Source organism: Morchella importuna, assembly GCF_003444635.1.
Source record: "Morchella importuna strain M04M26 chromosome Unknown Morimp01GS035, whole genome shotgun sequence".
NCBI classification, from domain to species: Eukaryota; Fungi; Ascomycota; class Pezizomycetes; order Pezizales; family Morchellaceae; genus Morchella; species Morchella importuna.
The window spans coordinates 462,562-479,556 of record NW_025763432.1 but is presented as its reverse complement, the minus strand read 5'-3'; the positions used below and the strand labels follow the sequence as shown (position 1 = coordinate 479,556).

Sequence of the window (16,995 nt, the reverse complement as noted above, 5' to 3'; positions counted from 1 at the left end):
CACAAACACGGCTTGGTATTATGGATGACGTATGGGGACAAGGAGGATAGCCATCTGTACCCCGCAACATTTGGCTAGACCTTCAGGGAAGCCTGGGGAAATAGCACTGGATCAGCCACGCGGCAAGTGGAAAACCTGTTGGACAGCGATGGGCAATTGACCAATTGCGATACAAGGCGAGGGGACCTACAGCTGGATGCGGGGGAAGATCTCCCTTCATTTTGGCCCAAGCAGTTAGATCCCGTTCCCCTTGGCTGCTGTTTCTTGATTTCGACTGTGGCGTCGAGCTGTGGGGGCTACAAGCGAGTCCTGGGGCTTGTTTACCGTTTCTGTCCTTGAATCAATGCACCCCCCAGAAGCACCTCGTCTCAGCCTTGACCACAGGATCATTGTTCCTCCTTCCCTCTGATTTTCGTCTCTCACCTCTCTTTTGTCCACATCCCCGGGGAGGGCCCCCATCGTGAATCGAATCACGATTGTCTACCTACTGCGGTACATGGTTCGACGATAACGTAGAAACTACGTCACCTGTCTTTTTACCCCGTACATACTTGGCCAATGATCTGCGGGTGCAGGGGTACTGTGCTTCACAGGGCATTGAAGCTGCTGCATTGGATTAGCGCCTAGGATCAATCAAGAGCTGCACACGCCACCAGGCGGAAATTTCAGCCGTTCTAACACCCCTGAGCTTGCGTTACTAATCGCTGCTCGGTCTAACTCTCTTTGATTATTGTTACTATTTCGCTCTACTTCTTAATATTCTGCCCGAGAATGGCTTAGCTTGGGAATGAGTGTTGCTATCACGTGATCTCGGGTTTTTGGACCATTTATGGCAAGAGTCAAATGCTGCGTTGCCTAGCGCAACCAGTTCGGCAAAAGAAAAAAGTCTTTCGGCTTGTCACGACTGACCACCATCGTCGTTTAAGTCTTCCCCCAGCTACTTAGAGCCCCTCACACTGTGCAGCAGCAGCTCGTTGTTGTTGTTGAGTACAGAGGTTCAACTGCAAGCTCTGGACAGTCACTCTCTGCTCTCTATCTTTAATACATTTAGCTTATTATTCGTTGTTCCCTCGTCAGCTAGCTTCCTTTCTTCCTCGATCGATCCCTCACACCCCCTCTCTTCCCTGGTTTTGAGCCTCAACCCTCTGTTACCCGACTTCGAGCCACTCTACCCGGTTCACTACTCACTGCAGTGCTGTTGACTGCTTGGCTGCCCTGCGTGGTGTTGTTAGTTATTATTGCAGCTGCTACTCTACAGCTGTCCCTGCTTGCTTTGTCACTAATTACTCCCCCCCTCCTCGCTCGCTAACCTGCACCCAAGTCTCACATCTCCACAACCCCCCCCCCCCCCCTGATAGCTTACCTACACATTGTATTGTATACCCCCATCGATCAGCCAACGCACAACGCATCGAGTCAATTATCAAACCCACCCCCCCTCAGATGATACCGCCAAACCCATTCCAATCCTCTTCTTCCTCTTCGTCCGCTAACAACATGCCTGGTTCATCATTTCTCCCCGCTATCCCCGCTTCGTTACCGAGCTACCCAAAACATCATTCGTTTCTTTACTCTCCTCCGGCTCAGACGCAGTACTCCGCCCAGTCCCCATCCCCAACTCTTGCTCCAACAAGAAAACGTCTCCAGCAGAGGAGGCCCGCTGATACCCCCCCAAGTAGCTATAGTAATACCAATAACTACGATTCTGATGAGGACGTCATGCGCAACTCTCTCTACTCCGATACTGCTTTCCGTACTTCATTGGCTGGAAGCCGGAAACGAGGCCTAGCAGATGACGATGCTGAAGACAGCCCGAGAGGGAAACGTGTAGAGATGGCCGGGGATGATGGTCGTCCAGCTGCCAAACGGCGAATTATCGATGTTGTTGGAAGCGTGGCGAGTAGAGTGTGGGAGTTTTGCATCAGCAAAACCCCCTTCTACTCAGGAGTCGAGGAGAATCTTCAAGGGAAAGAAGAAATGGCATTCGAGCGTGAGGTTCAACGCCATATGAAAACAATGCCAGGGGGGTACTCCAACCCCCAGTTTCAATTGCAGGGATCAGGGGGGCTGGGAACGTCGGTATGGGAATGCAACAAAATTACTTTGCTTCCGCTCCGTCGCCATCAACCACATATTGCCCTCCAGAGGTGGTCCAGCAGGAGGAATCAAAACAAGATCATACTGGTGGACTGTCATCCCGCTGGGTCATGGTGTCTCCCACCCCCGTTGCGTCCACGGCTTCTTCGCGCCCCGCAACTGCTACCCATATCCCGCTGAATGCTGCCTCAAGGATTCCACGCCCTTACACAGCGCCAAACATTTACACCACGCCTCCATACTCACCCACCATCTATGCGACCACAGCAACCTCAACAACCACTGCCACTGCCACTGTAACACAAACAAATCCAACAAATACAGCTCCCTCGAGAGCCAGGAGGAACAGCACGGCTTCTAACACGTCAACCCCACGGAGACCGCCAGCTAGGCCAGTTGTTGCCGCGAGCAGTCGGGCAAAACGACCTGCGGTGGTGAGAACTAGGCATTCGCAAGCGTCGTCTGTTGCAGCGCCCGGCGCCTATCCGGCGCCTCCGCAGTCCGCTTTCACCTTTGATGGCGCTCCTGGGCGGGCAGCATCATCAGCTAGCACCCGCTCCTCGAGGCGTCGATTGACGGGAGGTAGCATTTCTGGTGGTAGAGCTGTATCTATCGGCAGCAGTTATGGTGGAAGCTTCGGTGCCGGATTACCAAAAGACGACGATGAGGACGAGGCAGATGAGAGCATCAGAAGATTCAACGAAAAGTTGAAGGATATGATCAGAGAAGGAAGAGAGGCACTCGGGAGTCGCATTGAGGTTACTTATGACGACGATGAAGATCTAGAATCCTTCTAGAGAATCGCATTGGCGTAAAAAAAAAAATGAGAGAGAGCAGGACTGGAAGGGGAATTTGCGACAAATAAGGGTCGAAAATATGACGCAGGGAGTTTAATGTTATTTCTATGACGATTTTCCTATTTTACATTATGAATTTCATGGAGTACTTATTGCTTTCATTCATTGCGAGTTACAGGTCAGCAGGAAGAGAGGGGTGGTCGCGCGCCTCGGTCTTTATGTATCCATTCACTTTGTTCCTCAATGGGTCACTCGGTCGGTCGGTCTTTTCGGTCTTTTCTACATTGTATGTTATTCTTCACTTTTTTTTTGCATTTTGGATATGGCTTTTTTTTCTTTTTATACCGAGGTACTATCCGTGGGCTTCTTCTTCAATTGTTCTTTACTTTTCTTTCTTTCCCCTTCTTGGCACTGTACAGGGGTGTTCTAGTGTTTTTTTGCTACTGAGATGTACTGCGGAGATTCCGAGTTTTTCGGGCAAGAAGGGTTCAAAGTTTGGCTTTGATGGATCCTGTTTTCCATTATATATATTGCACTAAATCAAATAAACAAATAAGAAAAGAAACGGAAGCCTTCGCCAGAAGCGCACAAGTCAACGCGGGCTCTACTAGTGAGAAGGGTACAATCAGCTTTCCAACGGTTTGCCCCGCGAGAAAAAAAAATTTCGCCTAAATTCAGATCGAGGGATCATCCTAGGCTCATTATTGCAAATCGGTACTTACATGTAGTGGCCGGTTGTGGATAGATACTCCAAATATTCGCTGGCCGGCTAATACACCGGCTAATTTGGTGCCCACGTATTGAACAACGACATACAGCTACATAAGCTAGAACCCAGGCTTTGCGAAGATACTCACTCATTGGAGAGGGAAGTGGCCATGGGACTTGATTTTACAGTGAGAAAAAGCAAACAATGAGGGGCAATGAGGCGTATATACGCATGTGTGTGTGTATGTGTATGTGTATGTGTATGTGTATATGTATGCCTTAGTCATGAAATATCACTCGATATTGCTAACCTTACAAGTGCTTATTGACCTGATTTGTTCATTTACTAAGTAATAATATTGAGGAACGATAGAAACTCACTCTCTCCACAACAAATGTTACGTAGGTACTAGTTGGGCATCTCTGCAGACCTTCAAGCTGATAAAAAGCAACTCTGGTCCGCAAACTACTTTGTATCAGCTACGAGCTGCCTGTCACGCTTTCAGGCGGCTGCGATTGTTAATGTAAACAAGCTTTTCTTCTTTTTCATTTAACTTGAGGATCAATGCGGGCGTCACATAGTCTAATATGAGACAAGACAACCCATGGGGTAGCAGTGGCCAGGCATGCTATACATACACATGCCCAAACCTGCATAGATGTTGTCCCACTCAACCGCGATACGTCGTGCACAGGTACAGATCATGATAATCTGCAGGCACCTTTTACTGGTGCTGTAGAGCAAAGTAGTAATCATCTCCAATGCACATCCAAATAATTCACTCATCAGCTACCTACCCTATGGCCATGGGCGTAGTCACAAATCGTATGTTTCCCCATGAGGAGGGATCTTATCACATGTCACGTTCTGATACCGGCGATGGAATAAGAGCAGATCTCTTTGCCAAGCTACGACACCGGTCCTACTTTAGCCAGAGTAGGGTCAAACGCGTAACTAGTACTACTACGGCAGTAGGAAAAAGAAGAAATACTTCGTTCTATACATATTATCTACTATTGTTCGCCGGTCTTATACCTTGTAGCCCTGGTCCTATGATAATTACTTGGTACAGCCTTCTCGATCGACCTCCTCCCACAGAACTCACTACCGGGGCCATGGCATCAGCTGCGCCCTGGAGAGATAGTCGATCATGAACGTACCAAGAGCATCGTGGGTCCAATTAGTTGGGCCACGGAATTATTGACTTTATACGTACATGTACGTATATATTCACTTCAGATTGGTAGTCCCACGCAGCGCCTAGCTCAGGGCTCACCGCAAGAGAATACGTATTTATAATTTAGATAAGAAGCATACCATAATGTCCCGCATATATAATGTAAATATTAAAGAGATAATGCATGTCCGCAGTTACTAATGTAAGCTACGAATACGATTGATTTATCCGAGCTTGTCTAAATCAAGGATATGTGTAAGGCCCGTGTACCTACTACCTAGACTACTCGTCAATCCTATGTATGTCGTACCTCTTGTGCTATTGGCCTGATCTTCAGGTCTACAAAGGCTACATATTCGGCATTTAAAATTCTCTGCTTGGTCAGTCACAGAGCGCCACAAGAAGGCAAGATATCGGGGGACCCTTAAAAAACAAAACTAAACATACAATGCTCCGAGCGAAACTAGCAATTAAAATTTGATCTGCTAATTTCAACATGCATTGACCCAGATATAGGAGTCTTAACCTAGCCTAATATAGATTTTCTCAACCTCATTCTTACATGGGGCCTGTTGTTACTTTGAGCTGTGGTGTGGCTCCCTGGTACTTTATACAAGGTATCCCAGAAACCGAGGCGACGCACCGCCACCACCACCACCACCAGGACTAGAGTCTAGACTAGGTATTTCTCCATACCTAGCTTCGTAGCTAGGAATATAGCTAGGTTATCCAAGATCAGATTCAACTTCAGCAAGGGTCAGTTATTGACCCTGTAGCCGATCTGCTATAACTATGCGGAATGGAAGATTAATTAATTCGATCCTCGTTTACTGCTTGTATCATAAATTAAAAAGCCACCTCATTATATGATTGGTGCGCTCATGGGGCATATCTCCTGGCGCTGCTCACGTGTAGCGCATACATACATGTATGTATCTACACATACATATCAATGATTGAATTCCGAGAAATAATTCAAAGGAGCGCCTCCTTCCCCGGCTCGAGGAAAGCTAGACAAAGTAATATAATCAGGCGCTAATAATCCTTGACCCTTGACGGAACGCGATGTATACTGTTTTATAGATCGCTAATCTACAGTTTGATTTTGTGATTTCATGGGCACCATCGCCCGGCTATAGATCCTGATTACTAGCCAATTGAAACATTTCAATTCAATTGAGTAGTCTGGTTTTCTAAATTCCAAAGAATTGAGAGCGGGGTTTCTTTGCGAAGGAGTTAGGGGCTCCGGTCGGATAGTAGTGGTCGTTGGTGGAGACTTGGCCGTATAGGGGGGGAGACGGTAGGTTATGGCTAACTAAGCCGTATGAAATCTCAAATAGGAGCGACGATGTCGGTTTCCGGTGTATGAATATCGGTGCCGGGATTTTCCACCTCTCAGAATCCGGGGAAGGAAAAAATAAAGAGACTAGGAGGGTTAAGGATCAGGATCTGCCTTGCACCTTGTCAGCAATTAGCCCCACAAACCCCCGGGATTGATGCTGGATGGAGGAGAGCTTGATCAGCTGAACATGAAGGCTGCACATGCGTCCCTACAATACCCGGATTTTGCAAGGCTATGAGATAGGATTGATCCCCGGTCTTGTGATCGTACCCTAGCCACTTGCATATTTGTCTCCATATCTTAGACTTATCAAAGTAAATAAAGCGACTTCGAGATTTCAGAGGGAAGATTCATTGGGATTGACATCCCCTACGTCTCCGGCTCAAGATAGAAGAAAAAGAAGAGGAAAATGATTCCAGACCGAAGGTAGCCTTCTTACTCGATCGGCAACATCAGTCGAGGGTACTGGTAGCTAGTATGACGCATAAATAGCTATATTTTCAACGAATTTCTGTCTCTTCGCGGTGAATTTGGGGGTGGTCTGGCGTGGCGCAATTGCGCAAGATTCGGGTCAGCTTCTAGCGTCCTCCAGACCACAAAATCGAATTTCTCATATATCTGATGGGATACAGCTCGGATATATAGCACAAAGATTTCTTCTAAACATATATTGCTTGTGTCGAAGTGCGTTCCACAATACTAATGTATGCTCAACAATAATGGTCTCGACAGAGAGACCTGGGAATCCTGGAGTCCAAACAAACTCTAATAGTACTGTTGAATCCATGAAATCAGTAAATATTCCAGGTTCATGATATAGATTCGCATCACACTCCAGCCCCTAACCTAGATAGATCCCTGTAAATAACTGTCTCCATGTGTGCAGTACGGCCGGTGCTTCTAGAAAAAGTGATATAACGGGTTAAACCGCCAAAAGAAACAGGGGTAAGAACTACACACAGACATTCAATTTTACAAATGCATACCGCAGTATCAAAAATCGCGTTGTGCGTTTCAAAGTCTTAATAATTCATTGGATGAACCGTACCCGGAGATACTCTAGAAGAAATGAAGGTGGGGAGGATCATGATCAGGTAGGGGTGGTTGTACACGGGGGCGGTAGTACGGACGTGTTAAATTCGGTGCGCATCCCTTGCAATTGGCCCCAACGTTGCATGTTGTTGTTTTTCTTTGTACCTTGCAGCACGGCCAGCTAGTTAGAAACCATAGTCCCATATTTAATTGTGTTCAAGAAAATTACTTTACGTATATACCTAGCCTATCCACGTACAGTCGCGTTGATCAGATCTTGTAGCACTGTCGAGAGTGAACACAATACTAAACCCTTGTTCAACCAAACATTTTCCCTGCCTAGAATCGATATGTAGTACTTGTTGTATCTACATACCTACATGTAGATGTGCATGTACAGCTTACCCTCAAAAGAACCAGAAAATGCAAGTAACGGAAACAGGGATTATTTGTATGAGAGAACGACGCCACTCCATACAAATTATCCTTGCCCTGAGCAACTGCATTTTCTGGTTCTTACGCTGGTAAGCGTGTACTGCTCTCATTCTGTCCCCCGCCGGGTGCAACATGACAGGTACATATGTGTATGTACATGCCTACACAGGTACTAGGTTCAGATATGATATGTTCTGTGCTCCCAGCTCGATCATCATTCATAAACTGGCCAGGTGTGATCGGATATAGTGTCTTATTCGAATATTGTTTTGCCGCGTCAAGTTCTATAAAGACAGAATAATTACTTCAGCTTGCCGCCACTGATATTTTCCTAGTGTGAACCCCGGCCCCTGGCCCGGTTTTGGTCTGTCTTAACTCTTTCCAGAAAAGTCAGTCGTTTATGGGGCTTGATGCGGGTACGTACAGGGAGTGTAATCATAACGAGGGTTCTCCACATCAAATGTAATATGTTTCTGAACATACCTAGCTTGAAAGGTACACGTATCCTGTGATCCCAGAAGTGGATGAGGTTGTAAGTTTGAAATATTCTAGTAGGCCAGCTGCGCTGTAATTAGGAAAAGCGACCGAGCACAGGCAATTATAACTTGCCTTAATTCCATGAGATAGGTGCGAATTCCGGTAAAGCGGGTTGTAAAAACTCTAGCAACTGTAGATTACAAGAACTTCATGGATCTACGTATGTTGGTATTTCATAGGTGAGCATCTTACCTTATGATGTTGTTGTTTTAAATTTCGCATGGATGGCGCGTGCAGACGTACATACATGTATGTATTACTACCAGGATTCGAAACGAAACCCTGCCTAGCGGCAAGCTAAGGACACGAATTAAGGTCAAAACAAGAAATGACAAGACGAGACAAGACATGTAGGTACAAACGGTCTTAACACTACCGCCGCGGAGCACGGAAGAACGTTAACTCAGCCTCACATAGAAGGCAGTCGCGTCATGTTCTAGAAATCAAAGCATAGATATTCCATTTTAGGTCACGCCACGATGTTTCACACAAACCGTTTCGAGAAAGATTGAGAGCTGAGCTATCCACTTTGACTGAAAGGAGAAACAGAGTCTAGAATATTATGTAGATATGCACGTTGCACCTTGGTGCTTTTCAAACCAAGGCAAGACTTGACGAAACTAGATGGCACTTACATATATGGATCGATTCTCAGCATGCACGGCCATAAGCGGATCCGGGCTGACATTTTTTGCGCGGGCCATCCTGCATTGTCTGAGGTGTAGAGTAACTAGATATTATTGAAACAATGTTACCATCTTGAGGACGGGAGAACTAACTACTTCTGAGGTCATTGTCTGAGGTGTAGAGTATGTAAAACTATTAAAATGTCTTGATCCACAACATAAAGATTGACAATGATTTACGTGCAGGCTACTAGTCTAGCTCAATATACGCCCATTCCTAGGCGGATATTAGAGAACATTGCGCGATAGTCAATCTATCAATTTGAAGAGATTGCGCTAAAATACATGCATGTCTTACATTCACGGCGCCTGACAATCGGAGTTGTCCGCAAATATTGGAGATTCAATTAACTGACAGTTAGGGAAAGGAGTTCTCGAAAGGAAAGGGACTAAGGGAAATTCCGAGAGAAAAAAGCCCCTATAGTTAGCTGCCCATGGGGCTGGAGACAGATATATTTTAAAGGAGAAAAGGTTTATAGTATGGCGCGAGAAGGCATAGGGGGTGGGTGTGTCAACTTCAGAGGAACTTTTTTTGTATGGGAATTAGAGAAAATTCCACCGTCAGGCTAGGCGCTAGTACCATTATGGGAGTAGATCTCTCAATTCCTATAGATTGATTGGCTGCAAACGCCGAAGTTTACACACCTACCCACCATAGCTTCTCGAGCCATACAGCTAATGATTCGATAGCTGTTAATATTAGGAGTCGTTGGTAGCTTCGCTGTACAGTACGTGCGTAGTATCGCGCTAATACGGCATCTACCCTACCCCTAGCTACATGTGCATCCATGTACTCTAATGTGCTCTAGAGTCCTCACGTACTCACATAGATGTACGGCCTACCATACTTGTAGGGTACATGTAGATGTATCTACCCTGCCTATGTACCCTACATCTATCAACCCTACACACTACGTGTAACCCCTAGAGTAGTAGCTACGTAGTACATGGCCTCTAATTTCTTTTGCCATGGTCACAGATACAACAGCTTGGTCGTGTCAGGCTTGCTTATCACCAGAGTTGAGCAACGTACGTATGTACATGTATTGTCTTTCTTAGGCATTCTTTCGCACAAAACCAGCCGAAGTGCATGCGTTAACTTTTAATGTTCTTTTCCCTTTCTTTTTTCGTCTTGAGCATTGACATCGAAATTTATCAACCTGTACGGCTAACTACGCGGATCGAATTTCTCCTACGGATGTGGAAATAAGAGTCTGGTTAGCTAGAGCTATAGCAGAAAGACGTTAGAGAATGATATGAACTGGTTCTATTACAAGATAAGCCGGCAGCGGCCAAGGTGAAATGGTTATCTCAACCTCGCACGAGAGTTGAGTATCGAGTACATTCTTCGTTTTCTATTCAGCTGGATATCGTACGTACATACACGTACATATACGTACGGATGTGCCTACCTGGTAGGATTAGCTGACAATTTCTCTGCAGATAAAAAGGACAGGTGTAATGATCTACATCAATTGCAAGATATCCAAGTGTTTAGGTATTTTTGGTTGCTTTCAATCAAATGGTAATAAAATGAATCTTGGACATTGCCACCAAGCCGCAAGAAACGTAATATAACGCTCAAACATCACACTCATAATACGAGAATAACTAAACAGTGCGGTCTACTAGTACTAGCTATCTCTGAGCTTACTGTCTCTCCCTCAATCCCTGGAAACAGCCTCTTCACCGATCTTCTGCGCCCGACTAGTACAATGCACGGTTAATACCTTTCGTAATGAAGAATCACAAAATTTAAAAGCAATACCTAGGCACCCGCCCCCCCTCAATTCGGGGCGAGCCGAGCCAATGGCAACCCTACTTTTAGACCGGAAATGCACCGATACCCACCCGCGCCCCATTCGGGCGTTCAACGTTCTCCAGATACAAGTTCCTGGTAAATTCTTGTTAGGAATTCAGATGCCACGGCTCCCCTGGGGATAGAGACTGACCGCATCGAGGTTAGACTCGGACGTACCATCTCTCGGACGATCAACCTTGTGAGTCTTCTGAAGACTGGGATGTGACGAAACTCCCATGAAACGAATTTAATCATTATATAAACGATTTTCTATAGCTATCTAGCTACTCGAACGAACCGGCATATATAGTTCACCCCCTCGAAGGCTTTCAACTATCAGAATTTCAACTCAGAAGCTCTCCGGCAGTATATATTCATATATCTGCCTCAATTGCTGTTCACACACCATTATATTTCTTCGATATCGATATATCCACCATGCTAAATTATCTAATTGCAAACGGGAACAACGACGGTGGTGCCGGAAATGATGCTGCTCCAAATGCTCAATTGGCCGCTGGTGAGATTAATATCATACATTTCCACGTCGTATTCGGCATTTTCTAACACTGTTTTATAGATGCTCCTCCTCCTCCGCCTCAAAACCCAATCGTACCACAAGAGGTTAGGCTTGCGGGTAGCAGAATGTTAGAGAGCTGGTATGAACAGGACATAAAGGAGGAGCCAGTTATTGTGTATGCGAACTCTACAAAAAAATAAGGTATGACCACATACAATACCAAATTCAATTGGCTTACTTGGAGTTCTGGCTAATAGATTGGCGATCATAGATAAATTTGAGCTTATTCAGCTCAACAAATATATTGTAATCGGAAAACCTTATAATAGCTTGGTCGGATATAATCATAATACAATACGATATAATGACAATGGGCGCTCGATCGGGGATGCGGGTAAAGGGGGGGGGGGGGAGTTTAGTAGCAATGTGCAGGGGAGTTTAGGGGTTGCTTTTTCATATTCGTTTTTTCTTGACTTTTTATTTCTTCTTTTTCATGCTTCCAGTCGATCTTGTTCGTTGTTTTGTTCTTTCTTATTCTCAATAGTCTACTAGCTTTCAAGTGATCAGTTGGTACATGTACCTTTCTACCAATCGGTAACCGGCCTACTATTTTAAAAGAGTGTCTTTCGTGACGTGCCATGACAACTGTAATGCAAGTATCATGCTATGAATCCATTCCCCTAACCATCATGGGAATGGCCGCATATCTACAAGACATTCAGCACAACCACGTACATCTTATGAAGAGTACCTACATTATACTCAGGGTACGGTACGATGGCTATATGTACGTACGTCTGGATACGATTGTCTGTGCACTGCCAGCTTGTGTATTGGATTTTTCTTTCTTACTGTAGAGTACCGCGGTTGGATCGTCGGATCATGTGCTATCCAAAGGGTAATTGTAGATCATATTTCCAATCCGTATTTTTAGGAAAGATTGGTGCATCTGCAGGAGGGGTCGCGTCAAGTGAAGAAGAAGAAGCGAATTATACATGCTGTCAGCGATCAAAATAACGTAAAACCGTAGTGCATACTTGCCGACATGGCTGACACGGCGCACGTATTATTCAGGATTAATTGATCAGGGTACGAAAAAAGCCTTCGTAGACATGAATAGACTCCACACCGCAGGGTGAAGAGTGTAAATACATGTAATTCAGTTCTTCTCCCGCCAAGTGCGCCGTGCTTGCACTTGATTCCTACAACATACAGGTATACATATATACGCATTGATCAAAACAGTGTCTTTTCACCGCTGCAAGAGCTCTGCATTCAAGCCATAACCGAACGCCGTAGCCTTGATCATTGATAGCCGCAGCCTTCCTCCACGAAATTAAAAGTGCAATGTCAAATGAAACGATTGGCGAGTATGTATACTAGAAAGCTGCGCTTTAGCTTGCCCTTTTGGTACTTCGGCTATGTTTGAGGGACCTGTCTTATCTGTTCTGGTACGTACGAGGAAGTATTTGTCACTGTTGGTTTTTCCAAACGGGGGGCTTGAGACATTCCACGTGAAGAACAATTCCAAGGTCAAGTTTTCCACTTTGCACGATAATAATGCGTGCGGCTGTGATTCTGGTGAATGATTGAATGAACAACTAACAGCTCTCTGTCAAGTATGGATGTGATCAACTAATTAGTAGCGACAAATACAGCACTCATTGCCGATCATCAAAGGCGCCCTGTAGCTCCATGGGGTAACTACTGTATCAATCCGCCGGTAGGACTCGCAAAAGAGCTGGTGGGAGGTGTCAAACTGATCCCCACACTTCCGGATCCACTCACAATCCTGACTGATCGAATAAAAACGAACGAGATCGACTCCGGTAGTGTACCTAGCTGTGACCCAGAGGCACAGCTAGCTGCATATGAAATTCGAAAGTCCACATTATCGGACTGTCAACCTGTATACCGCCTCGCAAAGAAGACCCCCAGCCTTTATTCTGGTAAGTCCACCCCGTGATCCATGCGGCGAAGATGAAGGGCGTCCCTTCTGTGTAGGTACATTCTTGGAAGTTGTAATTAACTATCAAGTACATATGTAGTTTAGCAAGTAAAGCCCTATCTCATAGTGGCGTAGTCTAGCGAGTTAGCCGAGGCGGTCTTGCTACTTTTATTTTGCTGCAGCACAGCCATTTAGAAAAAGATCAGACCTATGTGCGAACCCACCAACAAATCTGGATAGCGACTCATAAAGTGGCTGGGCACAAAATAAAAGCATTCAATTGAACTGAGGGTGAGCATACGTTATGATTCGCGTATGCTATCTAGGTTAATGATATATCTTTCTCGCAAGGCAACAGTAGTAAAAGCGGTACCTAGCTAGCTAATCGGGTAGCTTTGCTGGGCCGTACATATCCCCATATATATCTTGTGTTGTGTTAATTTGTGTGTTTCGGGAGCCAGTGCCTAAGTTATCCTAACGGACTGTTCATCCATCATCCATAACCTGCCGACGGCGGCTGCGTTTTGTTTTTGTTGGAAATGATTTCTTTTTCCCCTTTTCCCTTCCCCTCCTTTCCTTCCCCCCCCCCCCCCCCCTCCACTTATCTCTTATAGATGGGGTGTTAATTACCCCACCAGTCCCACGAGATCGTAAATACAGTTCCCTCCTTCTCCCCGCTAATCGGATTTGCGGTTGTGTACCGAATTTGTCTTAAGTGGCATACATCTTCGGATACAACTACCTACCTCAATTGGCTGGTTACACACCTCTATTCTAGAATGCGTGCATCGAAGCATTATGACCGTGAAACATGAAACACGTTGGTAAAAGCCTGGAAACAAGCTTAAGTAACGTAACGTACGTACAGCATGCATTTGACTCGTCTGGGCGTCCTTACACCTGAGTCGTTCGAATTGTTGAGATGGCGGCCTCTCACTGCACATGCTGTCGAGTGCCTCACAAGGTAAATGAGGGGGCGATACTGTGTACATGTGCGATATACGTAGTGTGTATCTTTCGGAGCCTAATCTGTGATCATACCAGCTCCCGGGAAACTATTCCGATGTACGCGGGAGACCTCAGACGAGAGAGGGCGGATTAACTTGAAAAGAAAATTAAGAGGGCAGCGCGAGGCACGTACTCCACAGCGGCATAATGTACATAATATGTACGTATGTATTGATCATTATGAGGAACTGGGAAAATATAGCAGGCTGCATGCCATGGGTCTATTCTGCATAAACTGTCTACCTGACAATTACTCAACTTTGGTGCCAACCAGTAGAGTGGTGGGGAAAGCTTAAGGTGGGCGAATATGTAATGTGGCAGAGGGCTACACCCACCACATAAATGCACACCTGGTCGATCGCGATGCTCAATGCTTCTTATAATGGGTAGGTCCTTCCTTCAAATGCCCGGTTGTGTTTCTAACGCACTGCCAGGTTATGTTATCCAATTATAAGATCTCAATTTTAACTAACATACCGGTACTCATATCTCACTAGTGCTCCGGATCCGGCTCAAAGGCGTTGAAACTCGAGTTTCGAGATATCTGAAGAGGAATAGTTTTTTATGCAGCTCCTGGACTCTCCTTAACTACCAAATATATGCCTTGACTAGCTAATGATTTGTGATATTTTCCGTCTATTTTCTTTTTTCTTTTTTGGGTCCCTTTTCGTTCAGTATTGCAGGGCTTGATTTCCACTGACCATTCCTCAGTCAGCCAGCTAGCTAGCCGACTCTTGAGCGGAGGAGCCTCATAATATTGTCCTGAGCCTGCGCATGGTTCGGCCCGGCGACCCATGTATAAGTATCGATGTGACCTTCAATCAAGAACTGAATTAGCTATTTCCTCTCGAAACTCAAATCCTACTGAGAAGACCAATCCGAGCCCAAAACACCACCAAGAACAATACATTCCGCTTCATTTACGGGCTTTTGGCGTTAAGACGCTCCCAATCTACCCCTTGTACCAGAAATACTCCTCCTCACGAATGACACTTCGTCAGGTACAAGGCCCAGTGGCGGTAAATGCTATCAACGCTAGTTCCCCGCCGGTCAATGATCAAAGTATTTCCTTCCTTCTCACCAAAGCGCACTCCGGTCTCACAAACTGACAGAATTACACATAAAGTTCTCGCTTTTTCTAAAACCCTACAACAAGTACAGGTTCTGGACGGCGGGATGTTGGCTAAGATGCTGGAAAATGGAGTCAAAGAGGATCCGTGGAGTTCAGTTGCGAGGCTAGATCCGAGGAATCCAGGGAATAACAGAGGTGGCAGATTTGAAAGCAGTTGGTGACTAGGGGGAAAACTGTCATATTGATGGCTACACGTATACATTGTTGTGGATTCCCTCGTTTTCATTTCATTTGGAACTTTGGTACTCGTTTTTTTCATTGTATACTTTTTCATTATTCAACTAAATCATTGTAATTTCACCTTGCTTTCAATTCAATTTCTTCAAATATTGTAAATTTGTAGTTGATTTCTTAGTGAACGATTTTTAGTATGAGTCATTACTAGTAACTGGCCCCCGTGTCAAGACCACTATGTGCTCAGCAGAAGTGTGGGGGGAGATACACAGGCCACGCAGCACCGTACGTACTCGTACAGATATTTCACATACTCACATTTTCATAAATGATCATGTGCTCTACACTGCTCGATGACAGCAACAGCAACAGCGAGAGAAGATTAGAAATGATCTGTTTTCAAAGCTTTAGATCAGCGATAGTCTTTATCGTTACCAGGATCAATTATTAGTACGTACATTTCCAAGTCCAAGTATGCAAAAAGCCGCGTTATATACATGTAGTACATACCTAACGTAGGTATTCGTGGCAGATATTCGTATTTGACCTAACCAATAATATCACAATATTGCCCTAGATGTCGTTGTGTCACCCTTGATTCAATATGATATGTAATGTTTGAGCTGGTGTTTCTAATCATTAATTCCAACTAAGTACTTATAAACATTGCTATATAGGGTGAAAGGTAATTCGGTGTCACTAATTTTTAATTATGGTTAGATGAAGTGAGTATTTTACACTAGGGCTTGCATGAGTCCTGTTACATTCCGCCGGAGTACATATTTTATGGATAACTACATGTACATTTACATAACCAAATAACAGCTCAGACAGGCTATTAATCAATAATTCGTGAGTGAGGAACACATCTCGGAGCCGAATGAAATATGTACTACACAGAGTTTATAACCCCCGCCAACTGTTGAGACGTTAATTCAAGTAACGAAAACAAAGAGAGGCAGGGTACGGGCACCATGCGGAATCAAGAAGGGTTGGCCAAGAAAGTATAATTGACCCGAGATTTCTACCCGGTGTAACAGTTAGTACAGTCGCACCTCGCTATGCCGGATGGCCAAGATTCACCAAATCTTGTACGGGATAGCAAATATTCCCAAGAAATTCGGGATAGCAAATTGATTTTGCAGTAGAAAAATAGAATTCTCAAGAAATTTCATACGGGACAGCAAGGGATTCGGCATATTGAGTTCCCCCATAGCGAGGTGCAACTGTATATGATACATCCAGTTAGTTTTGATACACACCTCAGCTGGGTAAGCACGACGGTTGTCGTACGTACGTTGCTGCAACACTGGGGGATCGCGGAAGGAGGATTCTAATCCCTACAGAAACGTTCCGAAGTAAATACCTAACGATGAATAAGTGGATTGTGGAGGGGGATTTCCTTTCCTTTATTCCTTCCTTCTTTTCTTTTATTGATATCCTACCTTAAGGCGCGCGAGCGTTGCCGAGTGCATTCTAATTTATGTTTCCTGGGCATCTCTTCGCGATCGCGTATGTGCGACATGCATGAGATCAGGCTTGGGTCATGTTTGGATCAGAGGGAATTTACATACATAGACTGGAGCAAGACAGATCTCGA

General features: G+C 45.1%; 3 protein-coding genes across 3 annotated transcripts; all 3 read left to right on the top strand.

The window, feature by feature from the left end:
* Window positions 1-1,497: 1,497 nt before the first annotated feature.
* LAJ45_09365 (uncharacterized protein) lies at window positions 1,498-2,894 on the top strand (the record flags this gene model as incomplete). The annotated part of the gene is made up of 3 exons (XM_046118908.1): window positions 1,498-1,592; window positions 1,677-1,990; window positions 2,056-2,894. 3 exons carry the CDS (start codon window positions 1,498-1,500, stop codon window positions 2,892-2,894), a joined length of 1,248 nt encoding a protein of 415 aa, XP_045967986.1.
* Window positions 2,895-11,051: 8,157 nt separating this feature from the next.
* On the top strand, window positions 11,052-11,333 carry LAJ45_09364 (uncharacterized protein; the record flags this gene model as incomplete). Its single annotated transcript, XM_046118907.1, has 2 exons — window positions 11,052-11,133; window positions 11,194-11,333. The coding sequence occupies 2 exons, from the start codon at window positions 11,052-11,054 to the stop codon at window positions 11,331-11,333; spliced, it is 222 nt and encodes a 73-aa protein (XP_045967985.1).
* Window positions 11,334-15,075: 3,742 nt separating this feature from the next.
* LAJ45_09363 (uncharacterized protein) lies at window positions 15,076-15,382 on the top strand (the record flags this gene model as incomplete). The annotated part of the gene is made up of 2 exons (XM_046118906.1): window positions 15,076-15,151; window positions 15,216-15,382. The coding sequence occupies 2 exons, from the start codon at window positions 15,076-15,078 to the stop codon at window positions 15,380-15,382; spliced, it is 243 nt and encodes an 80-aa protein (XP_045967984.1).
* Window positions 15,383-16,995: the final 1,613 nt, after the last annotated feature.